The 15,974-nt window shown below is 37.6% G+C and overlaps 1 protein-coding gene across 1 annotated transcript; it reads left to right on the top strand.

Annotated features, from left to right (window-relative positions):
• Positions 1–1,565: 1,565 nt before the first annotated feature.
• On the top strand, positions 1,566–2,630 carry LOC108065507 (RNA polymerase-associated protein RTF1 homolog). The gene has a single exon (XM_017153507.3). It carries the CDS (start codon positions 1,693–1,695, stop codon positions 2,509–2,511), a length of 819 nt encoding a protein of 272 aa, XP_017008996.2. The 5' UTR covers positions 1,566–1,692; the 3' UTR covers positions 2,512–2,630.
• The last annotated feature ends 13,344 nt before the right edge of the window (positions 2,631–15,974 follow it).

Here is a 15,974-nt window from a genome sequence, read left to right as displayed (position 1 = left end):
AAATATTAAATATTTCATTTATTGAATTCTTTTTAATAGTGGTTGTTCAGTTTATGATTTTTAGCTTCATTTTTTTGTTAATAAAAAATTTTTGAGTAGTGTATTCTTTTGCTTTTTGGCCAAAAAAGAAACCATCATCGAAATCGAAGGGAATTTCTGTTGGTCAGCTCATCGAAGATGAGGAGGTGTTGCGCACTAATGGGGAGGGGTGATGAGGGGGGTTGATTGGGGGGAGGGGCTGAAGGATATGGGATATAGGATGGCCTGGATAGTGATGCTGTTGTGCCGGTGGATGTGGATGCCGATGATGATGATGATGACTGAGCTTGCATAAACGAGTTTGCCCTTAAGTGTGTGCGCATGTTGAAGGATGGGGCGGAGGATCCAAAGACTCTGAGGTAGGGGGTGGTGCAAAAAAGAGAGAGGGAGGGGATGGAGGATGGGTTGGCAAGGCCGAGGAGCAGCGCAAGGAGAATTTGTGCGTGAGCAGCATATTCGATGTGGCACACATACAACCAAGTTATTTATGCAGACTCACATACAAAGCATGCAAAGATTTTGCATTACCCCTCCATCAGGCAAACACCACCCACTATCCATCCGTTGGCCCACCAAACACCACCCACTAACCACCCACTGAATGGGCTCTGTGCCAGCATCAAAAGTAGCATCTGCCCGGGAGGTCCGCATACAATTAGCTGCAACTGTAATTAAAGCAATTGTATAATAAATCTTTTGCCAAATGGGAAAAGATCCACCCCCTTCCGCCGCTTTTACTCCAGCAGGTATATATAATCGGCAAGTGGGGGCAATAGGGGGTTAAGCAGCGGGTGCCAAGTGAAATGCTAGCCAAGGAAAAACTGCAAAATTAATATAAATTTAATAGTTTTGGCCCCTGGCATTTATGGAGGGCATAAAGCGAAGGCGGGTCGTTAAATGCATTCAAATGGATGAGCTAGAAAAAAAGAAAGCAAGTATACCCTGTAATAAAAATTAAAATATTTTATTATTCAATAATAATCATAAAAAATATAACATTTTTAAAGACAATTTGTTTAGTTATAGTTTTTTTAAATAAAAATCAAAATGTACATACTCAATTTTATTTCAAACGCAAGATTTAAAATAAATTGTATTTAGAAGGCTTAAGCTTATTATTTGTTTTGTCGTTGGACCTAATGCAAAATTATTCAATTTAAGAATTTATTTGTTATTAAAATAAACAAAACTTGTAAACAAGACTTTTTACAGATTTTAAATAGGGTATATTTAAATCCTTTACCCAAAACCACATATAAGCTCGTAAAATCCTTTTACAATTTGGCCGCCAAAGACAATTGAAATGCCAAATTAGTGCTGCACAAAACACTGAGAGAATAATAAAATAAAATAATTTAGAAGCTGTATAATAAAATAGGTATTAATATAATACAATTTTCTTTAAAATTGTTAAATTTTGATTATAATTTAAATATTGTAAATTCTTTTTAATTTACCACTACAGAAAGAACTTCTGTTTCCCAGTAGCCTTTGAATTATTTTCTTTTATGAATTTTCTCAAAAACTATTTCCCGTCTCCCCGATCCAGTTGTCACTACTCATTTTTTGGTCCAGGCAAATCCTAAAAGTCACCGAAAAATTATTTAAATGTTTAGCCCACCATTTGGCGGCGGAGTAAAGCAATCCCTTTGAATGTCCGGCCAGCGAATCCGGCGGAACCGTCGTCCGGCGGCGGAAATAGTCCGTGAACTGCGCCACCTTCGCTCCTCTCCGCTGCGAATCGACGACGAGGACGAGTCCTGGATGGAGGGCCACGAGAGGCCGCCCACTCCGGATCTCCCGGTGGCCAGTCGCGATCAGTTGGAGCAGCTGCGTCTGAGTCGCCATCGCATCGGCCTGCTGCTGGTTCGTCCCGCCTTCGAGCAGGCCGTCTCCGGTTGCTTTGTCCGGGTGAATGTGAATGGGCAGGAGGAGTTGCCCGACTATCGGATTGCCGAGGTTCTGGGCCTCGGGGAATTGGACTATGGCTACAAAGTCGGCGAGATACCCACGAATTTGGCCCTGCGCCTGCGCTACGAGGATCTCGTGATGCTGCACGAGATCAACGATGTCTCCAACTTGGTCTTCACCCAGGAGGAGTTCGAGTTGTGGCGCGATAATTGCGTTAACCAGGCCCTCAGTCCACCCACCAGCCACATGGTGACGCGCAAGAAGATCGAGCTGTACAACGCCCTGCAGTGCGAGGCCAAGGCATTGTCCTTGATCCAAAGGACCTTCTCCTTCGCCCTGAGGCCAGCGCAGAAATGTAGCATCGTGGAGCGCCATGGCGCCGTCTATCCTTGGCGATTGAAGCATCCGCTGCCGTTGATCCCGCAACCGCCGCCATTGCCACCGCCTGAAAATCCGCCCAGGGGTCTCACCTACCGCATCCAACCGAAATCCATAGCCTCGGTTCTCCAGGGGGAGGAAGATGCACTGCCATTACCAAGATCTGAACCGGACGGAAATTAGCCAACAATGTTATATATTAATACACATTAATACACACCATAATCACATTTATTTTACAAATATTTCTGGCTGCGAAACCTGTTCGTTTAATGCCATTAGTTTTTCTGAGTGTATTATTACTATTATCTTAAACCAAAAAAAAAAAAGGTCTACATATAAAGCAAAGCTTAAGAAAACGATCAGTTTAATTTTTTTGGCGCCCCCGGAGGGACTTTAGTCCAAATAAAAACTTAAGCTCGCATGATCAAAAAAAACCAGACTAACTTATTTTCTTTAAATTCCTAAAAGTAATTAATTAGCTTTAAAAATATTTTTATTCACAAAGCTGAAGATGGACTTTTTACTACCATATAAAGCCAAGAAATAAAATGTTAAAAAAATACAATGTACAAAACAGCAATACAAAATGGGGACACTAAAATGCTGTGCAATTAGCAGTGAAAGGGCCAAGTTGCAGATGGAAAGGTGGTTAGTAATTCGACCCCTTCAATACCTTTTGTCCCCTTGGGTGGCGCCACCTGCCGGCCAGCCCTCGCGGATTTGGAAGCAACTTTGGTACGCTAATGAACAGCAAACTTCGGGGCCAACGCAACGAGAAATGGCAACAAAATATCGTCAATAGGGCAAAAGAAATTACGGAAATTAAATGAAATGCAATTAACCAGCTAAATGAGCGAGGACGCCGCGAAAAAAGGGGGGTTTTCCAAAAAAGTGGGAGTGGGTGGGTGGTCAACAATCAAGCGACTGATGAGCAATTAGGAAATGTAAAATTAGCAAGTGAACTTGGCCAAAAAGGAGAGAAGACAACAAGCCAATTAATTAATATTTAATTGATTGCAAAAATTCCGGGGCAAATTCGGTGGGTAAACTTTTCTCGGATTTTCCCATATTTCTTTATTATTTTTGTTGTTGTTCTTGTTGTTGCGTAATTAACGTTTGTCCAGCAAATGTTTTTCTCGTGTTTACGTTGTTTTATTATTATATATTTTTCTGTTGGTTTTCTTTATGATTATGCCTGTTTTTTGCCTGTTTTCTCTTCTGGCTGCTTTATTTTACATACACAAAAATGTCACTTAATAAATTTTACGACTGTTTTATGTTGTCGCTTTGGCCCTAAAAACCTAAAAAGCGGCAGCGAAATAGAAGGTGGGATATGGCCATAACACGCCCACTACAACACGTAGTATCCATAAATATAAAAAAAGGGGGAGCCCGGCCACGCCCACACATGTGGGAGGCTGGCTGGCGCCGCTTAACCCTTGTGTTTGCATGCGCCTTTCCCCCATTTCATTCTATTCTATTATTCCCCCCTTTCGTCACGCACATGTCCTTTTTTTCCTTTATATATATTTTTTCTTTTTTTTTGGGCCTACTCCTGTTGATTCCCCATGATTTGGCTAAATTAATTTCGGCCCATTCTGATGTTGCCGGGGCTTGGGCGTAATTAAAAGCCCAATGGAAAGCAGCAAAAAAAAAAGAACAAGAAAAATAAAAAAGATTTAGGGCCAAGGAGGGGCCCAAAACATCATGAGTTATGAGCGAGAGATGCTTTCAAGTGGCTTTACGGGGAGCCTCGTAAATTTGGCATGAAGAAAAGGGGCAAATAGCTCACCCCACCAAGTCCCGAAATGTCCTGGAAAACTTTTGAACATTTTAATTTGCCCTTGCATTTTTTGTACAATTTTCCCTCTCGGTGAAAAGTCATTTTCATTGTTTAGAGGCGGCACATGTTTGGTATTAACCCCTCGACTTTGAGTCCTTGACTTGACTCTTTTTTTTGCTGTTTTCTGTTATATTTTTTTCCTTCTGTTTTCTGAAACAGTTTGGCTGTTGATGTTAGGACTTTCGGTTGGATTAAATGCGCACTTCCACCTGGTGACATATCCTTTGGCTCCTGTTCCTTGGGCTTCTTCTTCTTTCAAAAATCAATGCACTTCGGAAAATTTAACCTCATATTACAATCAATTTTCAGGTTATTCAAAATTAATTTAAAATACTAAATTTTGGGGTATTTAGGGGTAATATTTTTGAAAAAAATGTATTTTATAAGAAAAGCCTATATATTTTGTAATGTTATTTAGTAAAATAGTTCTTTACAATTAAATATGGCTTAAATTAAATAAAATTGTATTGCATATATTTCTTATTTAATCATTTTTCTTTTACCAATAACAATCTTTATTATCTTTGTGCTTTACATTTTTCTTTCAGTGTTTATAAAAGGGAATGAGAATGAGTTGTTCGGCAAGATGGTCGGCAATCAGCGAGCATCAGAATCCAACGTTGAACTTTTGGCCAAGAAGTCATGGGAGGGGATGGCAAGGGGGCAAAGGGGGCAAAGGGGGATCGCTTGTCATGGCATCAGTCAAAAACTTTGCCAGCAACTGAATTATGTCATTTGCTTGACATGGTCCCCCATCGCTCCACATGGGAAAATATATATATTTCTATATATGTGGCTCAGGGGCAGGGGCGTCCTTTGCAAGGGGTAAATAGCAGCACATGTATAGCATAAAAATAGAAAAGAAAAAAAACAAAACCGAACGAGCCAGGTACAAAAGGAAAATAAACTTGAGAAAACCGAATTGGAATGAAGACGATGAAAATGCCAGCAGCAGCAATCAAGCACAGTGAATCGAGGAATGGGAAATAAATAAAAAAATATGTTTTGCCCTCTAAGGATTTTTTCAACACATCAGAAATGGTAAATTAAACCTAAAAAATATAAAGAATGTTTATGTAAATCGTTATTATTACTATTCATAAATATTATTAGTCTTATAAGTGAGAACTCCACTTTTCGATCACTTTGGGCCCACTGTGCCTGTGACGTGGCCGCTATTACATAGCCGCATATTTTGCGTTTTCACATTTTCCGCTTTTCATTTCGCCGTCGTCCGCTGCTGTCGCTGCTTCTGCGGCACTGCCTTGAATATTTTTCTTCAATTTTATTAAAATTATGGAAATGAATGAAATATCTGCTGCATCCCATTCTGCCCACTCCCGCCCTTTTCCCATTTACCCAGCGCATCTTTTGAGCAAAGAATTTATCGAAAATTGCAGCAGCTGCAAAATTGTCATCCACTACTTTCCTCCCCATTTTCCCCACCATTTTCCATAGCTTTTCCCAGTGGCTCTGGTGCTCGGTACACACCTGGCCAGTGGCAAGTTTAATAATCCGTTTCGCATTTTGCGTTGATGCGAAATCAATCGATGTGCATCGAAAATGCCCGGAAGGAGGTAGCAAGATGGAGCTCCAAGGAGGGGCAACTGGGATGCATAAATCCAACTCATTTGCATGGCCAAGGAATCAAGGATGAGCCGCCGGCAATGCCATCCAATTGAAGGAAAGTCCTGTGGAGGTGGAGCTCCCTTTCACTGCACTCACGAAAAACATTTCTTAACCTTACCATATACATCAGAAATATGAGTAATATTTTAAACTTAATTAATTTAAATAAACTGATAATTAGAATTACAAAATCTACTTACAATACAAACTACTATAATATAATAAATAAATAAAACAAATATCTTAATAAATAATAAATTAAATAATAATAATAAATTAGACATACTAAACAATAAAAAAATATTTACTTGGCAGCATTTTTTAAATTGGATATTCCATATAAATAAATGAGACAAATAAGATAAAAAGTAAAACACGTAATTAAGTACATTTATATTTAAGTATATTTGTCATTTCTTTTTCTACTGTTTTTAATTTATTTTAATTTTTTTTTAGTGAAGAGAAGATGTAAATTTTTTATTGTGCGTCCTGTAATTTTGCATTTGCTAATTACCTTACAGAAGCGTGATTCCTGATTCTAAGTTTACAAATCGGATTCGCTCGCCTTGGCGAAAAATCCCCCAGCTTTTCCGCAGACTTTTTCATTTTCCCACCCAATTTTCTCGCATTTCCCTTCCTCGAGGGCTTCGCTCATTTAGCTGGTTAATTGCATTTCATTTAATTTCTGTAATTTCTTTTGCCTTATTGACGATATTTTGTTGCCATTTCTCGTTACGTTTTTGCTCCCCTCCCCCAGGAAAACCCTTAAGTTTGTTGTTCATTAGCGGGTCCGGAGCTGCGGGGCTGTCCGCCAGGTGGCGCCACCCGAGGGTACGCAAAAGTGTTAAAAAAAATCCATCTTTCCGCTGAGCTCAAAGGGAAAGAAATCGTCTTCCGTTTCCGTTGTATTTTCGCCCGCTGGCTGCTAATTGCTTTGCATTTTAGTGGAAAATTCGCTTTGCTTCATTGCGATGCGTTGACAATTGGATTTCTGGCAATATTTTTCGCATTTTCACACTCGGGCAAGGGGATTTGGCAATCAATCACAGGAGGTCTACGTCTATTGCATATGTTACGGCAAATCTATTTCGGCCATATGTGCACACGTTTTTACAGACCTGTTTTTTTTATTTCCTACCCTGACATGTTCAAAAAAATATTGTATTTTGCATTTGGCTAATGGCGATATGCATATTCGTTCAATTTTCATTTTAAGCTATTTCATCTGGGCACTTAATTTGTAATACGAAATTTAAGTAGATAAAATGATAATTAAATAAGATTTTTTTTCAAATAGTTTATCATTTTCTTTTTTTAAAGTCCCACATATTTTTAAAACTTTTCTAATCCAAAACTTTGAATTTCCTGAATTTATTTAAATGCCCTTAAATTAATAATTAAAAACATTGGAATTTTGAAAGGACCCAAATCTCCGCATATATTGCAATGGCTTTTCCTTGGTGAATTTCCTGGTGAATTTCCGCCTACGAATTCGGGAAACATCCAGTTCCAGTGCCTGGGGCTTATGGATGACAATTAGTATCTCTGCTGGTTGGCTGCTGCCGCTGCTGCTGCTGATGATGATGATATCCTGGCCATGTCCAGTTCCCAGGACCAGTTGCAGTTGACAGCTTAGAAAAATCACCGCAGGAGCCTCAAGTGTTTTCCTGCGGAACTTTGATGAAGTATTTGTTGGCTAGACAAATGTGACATATCTGTGGGTGGCGGGAATACCCGTCTCCCAAACACCTAAACGGTACTCTATACTGGAAAAAATTGGTACTTATTAATATTATTATGTAGCCTTTTTTATAAACTATATCTATTTTAATTCGAAATTAAAATTTACTTTTCTGCATACTTAAATTTGTATTTGGTTTTAGAAAGCGCTAAAAAGAAAAATAAAGTCAGGATATTTGTTGATTTATTTATTTATATATATATTTATTTGTTTTTCTATTTTTTTTTTAAATTTTATTTTTTGTCACAGCATTTTATCAAAAAAATGAATTTGCAAACATTATCAGCAAATCAAAAGGCATATTATTTGTAGAATTTTTCTCAGTATGACTGAACAATCTGTCATTAGTCATCTTCAAGTGGCGTTGAGTGGAATTATGTAAAGAGCTCTCCTCCGCCTGCTGCCACACTGAAATTAATCTTATTTAATTTGAATTTTTATTTAAATAATGAAAACGCGTCCCCAAGAAAGTTTTGTTCTTGGCAAATTTCTCCCTTTTTGTTCGGCCCTTCCTCCTTATTATTATTATTATTAAATGGCCGCGGACAGTCCAGGGGCGTTGGGGCAGGGGGGGGGGGCGTGGCACGCGCTACTTGTGGAACACACTTTCCAATTTGTTGGAACCCCGGCAAGCTCGAAAACAATTTGTGACCCCGAGAACTGCAAACAAACCCAACAATGAGAACAAACAAACTTCTTGGGCAGGGACGTAGAAGGAGAAGGGAAGGGGGATCATATGCCACCTGCTGAGGGGGGGTCGGTGTTTTGTGGGTCCTGAGGGGATGGGCGATGGGCGGTTGGGCGTGGGCGGCAGTCGTGTGTCATTCTGCGGCAGCGCGCGGCACGAAAATGATTTATGAGTGAGCTGGGCCAATGGTCTCCTTTTGTAAAAGCGGGCCAAGGGGGATCGGGGGGCTGGGTGACCCCAGAGCAGCTTTAAATAAATGACAGGGTCAAGGGGATGGCGGTTCACAGGTCCCGGACTCTCATCACATTTGTCGCGTGAATGCGAAAAGGTTTCATAACTATTTAAACAGACAAACAAAAGGCGAAAAGCGCTACAAATATTTTAAAATATTTATTTATTAAAAATTACTGCAAATATTTATTTAATAACCACCATTTTGGAATACGTTAAAATAAATTATTTAAGCATTATGGTGGACAATATTTAACTCTTATTTCATCAGTTTGGCTAATGAAATACAAAGGAAAATTCAACGACGAAGGGCTACAATATTGTTAATACAGAAATTCCATATATTAAAAAAAGAGCACGCTAAAGTCGAGTACCTCGACTATCAAATACCCGTTAATTAGCTGAATGAGTGTAAGAGAAATGGAGATATGCAAGCAGCAAAGCAAAGAAGTCGCTTGAAAATGCAGCCACCTATCGGAAACTGGATTTTTTGCTCATAACTTTTTAATGTATGGTCCGATTTTAAAATTTTCTTTTCCATGGCATTTAAATTTTTACAAAATTGAAAGCTTTAAAGAAGATTTAGGTCTCAAGGAAAATATTAAACAGTAGAATGGGGACATGTACGTAGATCATACTGGATCATCTTACTGGATATTCCACAAATTTAAGCTCCGAGGCCAAAGTCTCCACTCTATTGTTTCTTTTCGAGGCTGCTGCGAAAGTGAAAGCATTTTTAATTTAATTTCTTCTTCTCGTCCGAAGATTCATTGTCCCGGCAACCTATTATTTCTTTTTCGGGTATCCTGTCGCCTTGAGCCGACTTTTTAATTGCATTAACACGCTAATGTAAGTCGCATAATGCCGACAGCTGTCCGCCGCCCCCGATTTCCCCCTCCGCCCCTTACATATTTATGTTTATATTTTCCCTTATTTTTTGGACATTCTCCTCTCGAAGAACGTTGAATAAATTTTAATTGTCTTTGGGTGTCCTCTTGTGTTGTGCTTTTTTTATTTTACGCCTCCGGGCGGGGCATTAAAAAATATTGCTTTGGAACATATGGACAGCGTCGGTTCAGTTCAGTTTTCCCTTATTTTGCCCACCATTTTGGCTGGGAAATAGTAAAAGCAGGACGAAATTAGCAGGACGCCAGGGGGACAGGAGAATTTCTTACCTGTTGGCCATAAAATAAATTCCATTATACGAGCCTTTGTTGTTCGAGGGGCGCTTTTCGGTGCCCGACACCCGGTAATAATAATAAAAGCCCAAATGACAGGCAGAAAGGAAAATGGGGAGTGTTCTTTGGCTATGCGAATCGAAGGGGGCGAAATAAGACGGAATGACAACCAGATGATGGCCGACAAAATTTAATAAACACAAATATTCTGTATATCTGATTTTAATGGTGGATACTTGGATTACTTGGAAAGTCGAGGGGAAAATAACTTAAGTTTTACGGGCAACAATATTGCAGAGATAGCATTTATAACAAACAAATAAGTAAATAGGCCTTGTTATTAAATGAGTATAACAATGAGTATTTATTAACGGAATAAATACATAAATAAATTTAATATTTTAAAAGCCTTGTCTTGGGAGACATTTAAATCTTGCAGAAAACTGGCCCAAAAGGTAAATGTCCTTGAAATATCGCTTGCTACCAAAAAACCAGAAAAGTGAGACCCGCGGGACTAGAAAAGCCAATAACCAAGCAAACACGCACGGGAAAAATCGCGAAAACAAACAAAACTTTGTCTGTCAAAAAAAAGGAGACTAAAAAGTGCCACTTTTTCCCATTTTGTGTAAATTTAATTTTATCCGCGCCCAGGGCAAAACAAATAACATACGTTTGGGTCTCCAGTCCACTCATTCTATATCTTTCCCGGCAGCCATCCCTTTCTATTGCCCCGATCAGATTTACGCAACTCACTGGACAATCATAAAGAGTCTGCCACACCCACTTTTTGGGGGCAATTGTCAAGTCTTTTTGGCTTCTTGGCAAGACGTTGTACCGCTTATTTTTGGCACTAGCCAAGGCCACGCCCCCAATTTTATTTTTGTGTGCAGGCCAAAAAAAAAACAAGAGGCAGGCCAAAGGTCAAAGAACAAAAAGCAATTAGACCTTTTCATAAAAGAATAAAAAACTGAACTAAAAGTGCAGAAATTAAATTTTTCAATTATATAAATTGTTCAATATATATAAAATATTAATAATATTTTTATTCGTTATGCAAAAAGTATTATTCTTAATGAACTTAAGTGTCCTGTACAAAAATTCAATGGAAAATGTCTGAAAGAAAACCTTAAACCACAAGCCAGGTTTTTGCGATGGCTTAATTGACTACATTTTCTTGGCCTACGAAAATATTTAAGAAACGTTGTCAAAATATGAAAAGAATTTGTTTAGCTGTAAATTAAATCATTGGCAGCAAAACAAACTTTTCAGGAATTTCAAAAATTGTGAAAGGACTCACTCCGTTTTTTACCTAACACAGTCGCATCATCAAAATGGGTTATCCTTTTTCCAGCAGCCTGGAAAATTCTAATTGAATTGCCAAGATATGTGCAATGTATTTCGGCATTTTTGTTCATCACCTGGAAATATTCTTACAAAAGCCGAAAAGAAAAGGTTTCCCAAATCTAATGGACTAAAAATGTTACCATTTATTTAATTTTAATCAAAAATGTTAGGGGAAAACCCCATTCGGATGGAAGAGTTGGCTTCAAATGACAGTAAACATTTAATACGAAATCATTTGCATACATTTGTATTTTTTCTCAGCCCCTTAGACTTCAAAGAGCTGAAATGTTTTTGGCAAATTTGCGAATTTAATTTTCTAAAAGTCAGGTGCTGACCTGCAGTGATGAAAGTACTTAGCTTTTTGTATTTAATTTTCATTTCTGCATTTGCATTTCAACTTTTCACTCTCACCGCACAAAAACACAGAGGAAAAGCTTCGGGGCGTCTAAGCACGTACCTATATATTTTTGTAAAGCCCCAGTCACACTATTAGTTTGGCTGAACTAGTAATTAAATATTTATAAATTATTTATTTTAATTTTTTATAATTTTAAATCCGATCGGTTTTAAAATTATTTAAAATTTTAAATGGGCAAAAATAAAATTGTTTAATACTTACTTGATATAACATTTTGCAGAGACAGTTGAAAATATTTGAGTGCCTAAGTTTTTTACAAAAATAAAAATAATAAAAAATACCTCTATAAATTTACGAATTAAAATTGCCAAAACCTTTATTGTTGAATATTGACTTATTTATATTGACTTATTGATTTATTTTTGTAAACTAAGACACTTATAGTAATTTGATTGGCTTAAAATCTATAAAATTGTTAATAAAATCTATAAACTGTTTTTCAAAAGTAAGCATTTTATGAGAACTGCACCTTTTTAATTTCACTTTGCACTTTGCACATTTTTAGTTTGAGTGTATTTTCTCTTTGAATCTTTAAATAGTAAAATAATGAAATGCATCGCTTAGAGTTAATTTCCGCAATGGCACTAATATTTTAACCACAGCTGTACGAACAGCAGGGCGATGGGAACAGTTGATGTGTCATAAAAACTATTTTCCATTGAAATTTTGTTACACGAGACAAAAACGGAGTCAAAGTAATCAGGCCCCGGGTGGGCAGGTGGGGGTTAGGGCCCCCCATACGACAGTTTTTGGACAAATTGCTTTGGCATGGGCGTTGGTAGTTGGGGTACGAGTAGGGGTTAAGTGCAGGGGCGTCGAGTTCAGGTCGGCGAAACTTTTTACGGCCGAACATGTCCGGGCATGCAAAACATTTGAAAATGTTAATTAAATTTCTCCGTGCACTTCGTCTTCTAATTGGTTGGGAAATTGGCATTCGGGTCGGGTTCCGTGGGGGGAGGGGGTCGGCAAAAACACGTTTTCCCAGGCCCACAATTATATTTTTGGGCCACTAATCAGGTTGAGTCGTCCTTCTGCGATTAATTAATGCGAAAATTTTGTTGCCACTGCAATGTATGTTTCCCATTTATTTGTGCCAAAAATACATATAATACATATATATGTTGCGATCAAAGTACATAAATATGAATGGTTTATTATTTAAATTTTGGTCTATTGTTATTGTTATTATGGCCAAACATAATTTTGGCAAAATCGAAAATGTTTCGTGCATAAATTAAATGCAATTTATGTCGAAAGTTCAATGTAATCAATACAGGAAAAAGACGAAAATAAATCAAACACGTTCGAATAATGTTTTAATGTTCTTGCTTAGTGTTTTTCCAGAAAATATTCGAAATATTTAATTTATTTGGGAATATTTATTTATAGTTAATTGAAATAATTTAATTTAATTACAGGATTTATTTATTAAATTAAGGAAAAAATTTAACGAAGTTGCTGTTGTTTTATTGGTTTAATTTTATATTTATTTCTCTATCTTTAATATTTTCTACCGATCAAGAAAACAAATAAATCCAGTTTATATTGTTTTTTGCCGTCCTGCACCGCAGGCTAATTAGTTTTATGATCGGAAGTTTCGTTGACTTCAATTAGAACAAGTGGCACGGGAATTTCACCTGTTATTTTCCTCCCCATCGGCTAGAAAGTTGCAAAGGACGAATCTTAGGCGGCGTTTCTTTTTTTTTTTGCTTGTGCGCAGGACGTTGGTCAAAGGATTTTATTAGTTTTTCGTTTATTCGCCGACTGCCTTAACTTTTCCGCTCTCGCTCCTTCTTGGCCTGTGTAATTTCTTTATATTTGTGGCTTTTATTACCCGGCCACACAGGACCAAGTCCAAGTCCGAGTCCGAGTCCTTGTTGTTTGCCTTCCGCCGCCTCGTTGTTGGTTTTGCTAATTTTTATTTATGTTCTTAAATGCTCCTTGCCGTGCCAACGGGCCACGCATTTTTATTAATTTTATTTCAGCGTGATTATTGTGATTAGTTTGCCTCACTCCTTCTTGCAGCCGTTTTATATATTTGTGCGACGACTTTGTCGATGTAATTTTCATAAATATTTTCCTCCTCGTGTTTGTTTTTGGGTGCGACAGGGGAGTCGCCCCTTTTCGTTGGCCGTTGGTTTATTTGTATTAATTAGGGGAAATCCTTTTTCAGGGATCGAAGGAAATTTGGACTAATAAATAAAATTAGCATATGTCTTTCTTGAGCGGCGGAAAAAATTTAATACCCACCATATTAGCAATTCAAAATGCCCAAAGGAAATGCGAGCTTAATATTTATTGTCAAATTTTATTAGGAAAATATAAAACTGAGTTTATAAATCGTAAATCCTATTTTTTTTATCCATTTTTTTAATTTTTTTAAATTCAGTGGGCCTGTTTCCGGTCAATCGGTGTATTCGGAAATCCGAAAACTCAACTAGTTGCTGACCTATAAACTTAAATATAGTACAATGGTTCACAGAATGGCTTAGGAAAGTGGAAAGTGCATTAAACCTGCGATGAAGCCTGTTTTGGCGAAGAGTAAATCGCCTCAATTTCCACCTTTCAACATGTCTCGACATGTCCGCGTTCTTCGTCTTCGTCCTGCCAGTGCGTGTGTGTGGGTGTGTGCAAGGATATGCCAGTATGCGTGCGTGTGTGTGCGTGCTGAGTAGGCTCTCGAGCCGCACAACACTTCCGGTTGCCACTTGTGAGCGAAAAGCTTTTCAGCCTTTGAGTGTTTTTGTGGCAGGAACAAGCAGACATTCCAGACATCCCCTCCTCCCACTTTTCCACCACCTCCTTTTCCCCAGTGTTTGTGTGTGTGTGTGTGCTTGTCGCGCAATAACAAAAATAAGTGGTAAGCCCAGGGGGTATTCTCCAACTGCCAGATACCCTTAAATTCATATTACAATTGAAATAAATAATATTTTAAAATAAAATATATTTTATTTTTTAAGACATTTTTAAGATTGTTTTAAATAAACCATTTGGAAGTAATAATTATAAAATAAAATGTTATCAACTTAAACGTTACAATAAATATTAATTATAAAGTATTTTGATTTTCACTTTCTTAGGACTAAGATTCTAGGATACACTTTATTAACATTTTATAAAGCAACCTTTTTGAATTTACCTATACAATTAATTATTTAATTAATAATTTTAACTGGTAATTGCCAAAATAATATAGTCGGTTTGCCTTTATATCACAGGGTACCAAAATTTTCCAAATCCCGTTGCAGACCACTTCCGTCTGCAAATCCTAATGGACTGCGAGTCCAGTACAAGTCCTTTAGGGCATCTTTTCCTGACTAATTCACCACTCGGCTTAACCATTTTTAATTCATTACAGCCGGTTGTGTAATTCCTTTCCAATACTTGCAAAACGCTTTTATTGTGGTTTTGCGGCTTTTATATGAATTTTAAGTGGAATTTTCAAACGCTGCTCTTTTTTTCAATATATTTGGATTTTTGTTTAATGAAAAAAAAATTAAATAAAACAGAAATAAATTAGAAAGTATATAAAACAACACATCCAACTTTTAAATAAAAAGCACTTCTTGGGACCTTTCTTAATTTCTTCTTTTTGTTTATTTATTTTTCGAGGGGTAGGTTTTTTGGTCAAAGTGTTTTTATGACCAATTTGACGAATGACCCCCGCTGGAATGGGTTAAGCGGGAACTCTTTTTGGTTCGTGGAATATTGGAAAGGTCGAATCGGCCGATTTTTGCCTAATTTATTCGCTCGTATCGCTCATAAATAAACGAAAATTGGTTCAAAGGGAAGCGAAGACGGAGTTGACTTATTGAATTTGCCTAAACGGGGAGAGAAAATAAAAGAAAGCCGGCGAGGCCGCCAATAAAAACATAAGAGCGGCGCATAATCATCAAGGGGAAAATGCCTGAAGGTCGTCGTCGCCAGGGGGCGGTGGCATGGGAGGGGGCGTGGCCGGGTCCTAGGAAACGCCTTAATGCCCCATCTAATGGTGCAAATAAATTTCAACTAAGGAATTTTTATAGAGAGAGTCATAAAACCAAATGGCTGCCAATGTTTTGCTTTCCCCCGTCGTAGTAACGTTAATAGCCTTAATTGAGCGTCTGCCACGCCCACTTATTTGTTTATTAGTGCGCCCATACCCATCCCCATCCCCGTCCTCATTCCCAAAAACAACAACATGGGTACCGAAATGTGCGGGGGGAAAAGCATCATGCTGGAATTTTCATTTGCCGTTGACAATAAAAAGACGTGGCCAAATAGATAGGTGGCTGCACTCGGAGAAAATAACATTTTTAGCAATAAAAAATGTTTGCTATAACAGATATTTTATTTAATAAAAAGTTAAAATTGTTTTTTGGAATTTTAAAAAGGAATTAAAAAATTATAATAATATTTTTAGAACTTTCACAGAAATCCCAAGAGCTTCGTAACCCCTTTTAAAAGTGCCTACAAGTATGCAGTACCAAATTAGTTTTCGGAATAAATAATTGTATTTATTTATAGATTTAAATTTGAATAAAACTATTTTTTCCAACTGCATTTAAGACTGATTTTCTTAAGAACTTTCC

The sequence above is a fragment of the Drosophila takahashii genome, chromosome X (genome assembly GCF_030179915.1).
Source record: "Drosophila takahashii strain IR98-3 E-12201 chromosome X, DtakHiC1v2, whole genome shotgun sequence".
Taxonomy (NCBI): Eukaryota; Metazoa; Arthropoda; class Insecta; order Diptera; family Drosophilidae; genus Drosophila; species Drosophila takahashii.
Note: the sequence above shows the minus strand (reverse complement) of the source record. Positions and strands in the feature narration are given on the sequence as shown.